The sequence below is a fragment of the Nematolebias whitei genome, chromosome 1 (assembly GCF_014905685.2).
Source record: "Nematolebias whitei isolate Nwh7 chromosome 1, NemWhi1, whole genome shotgun sequence".
Taxonomy (NCBI): domain Eukaryota; kingdom Metazoa; phylum Chordata; class Actinopteri; order Cyprinodontiformes; family Rivulidae; genus Nematolebias; species Nematolebias whitei.
The window spans coordinates 42,212,298-42,213,151 of record NC_056498.1 but is presented as its reverse complement, the minus strand read 5'-3'; the positions used below and the strand labels follow the sequence as shown (position 1 = coordinate 42,213,151).

Here is an 854-nt window from a genome sequence, read left to right as displayed (position 1 = left end):
ATGTTGTTGTTTGTGTGTCTGTTCTTGCGTTTGTGTGTGTATGTTGTGTTTGTGTGTCTGTTGTGATTGTGTTTGTGTGTCAGGAGGGAGAACGCCGACCTGTGGAAGGTGGTTCTGGGTCTCACCAACTTGGACCACCCCAGTCTTGTGAGCCAGAGCCGAGGGGTGCGCTCCATTATCGTTCACCCACGCTACAACCGGGCGGTGGTGGACTACGACATCAGCGTGGTGCAACTGGACTCTGAGGTCCGAATGGAACACCGCAAACCAATTTGATCAACTATTATCTAATCTTTAATTATTATTGATTGACTTTAATTATTATTATTATTAATTATAATTAGTATTTTAATCATTAACGGTTAATAATTATTGATCATCATTAATAATTATACTATTTATTATTATTCATTAACTCATTAATTGTTATTGATTATTTTTTACAATAATAATAATTAGCTGTAATTTTAATAAATAATTTTCATTATTTATCATTATTATTGGTTATTTTTAAATTCTCATTATAATTATTAATAGTAATTAGTGTCAATAATTATTATTGATTATGACTGGTTACCAGCAGAGAAAGATCCTGATGAGTCCTGTTGTTGGTCTCAGGTGGAGGAGACGGACTACGTCAGACCGGTGTGTCTGCCCCGACCCGGACAGCTGCCCTCCCCGGACTCCTACTGCCACATCACCGGCTGGGGTCACATGGGCAACCGCAGTCAGTGAATGCACCACCATTATCTGTTACTGACCAGAGTCAGCGAACGCACCACCACTATCTGTAACTGACCAGAGTCTGTGAACGCACCACCACTATCTGTAACTGACCAGAGTCAGTGAACGCA

At 40.2% G+C, this 854-nt stretch overlaps 1 protein-coding gene across 1 annotated transcript in view; it reads left to right on the top strand.

Annotated features, from left to right (window-relative positions):
* corin (corin, serine peptidase) overlaps window positions 1-854 on the top strand; it is a 20,632-nt gene that overhangs the window by 17,932 nt on the left and 1,846 nt on the right. Inside the window, exons 21-22 of the mRNA XM_037684077.1 lie at window positions 84-246; window positions 619-727. Of these exons, the coding sequence (XP_037540005.1) occupies window positions 84-246; window positions 619-727 (272 nt within the window). The remainder of the gene's footprint in view (window positions 1-83; window positions 247-618; window positions 728-854) is intronic.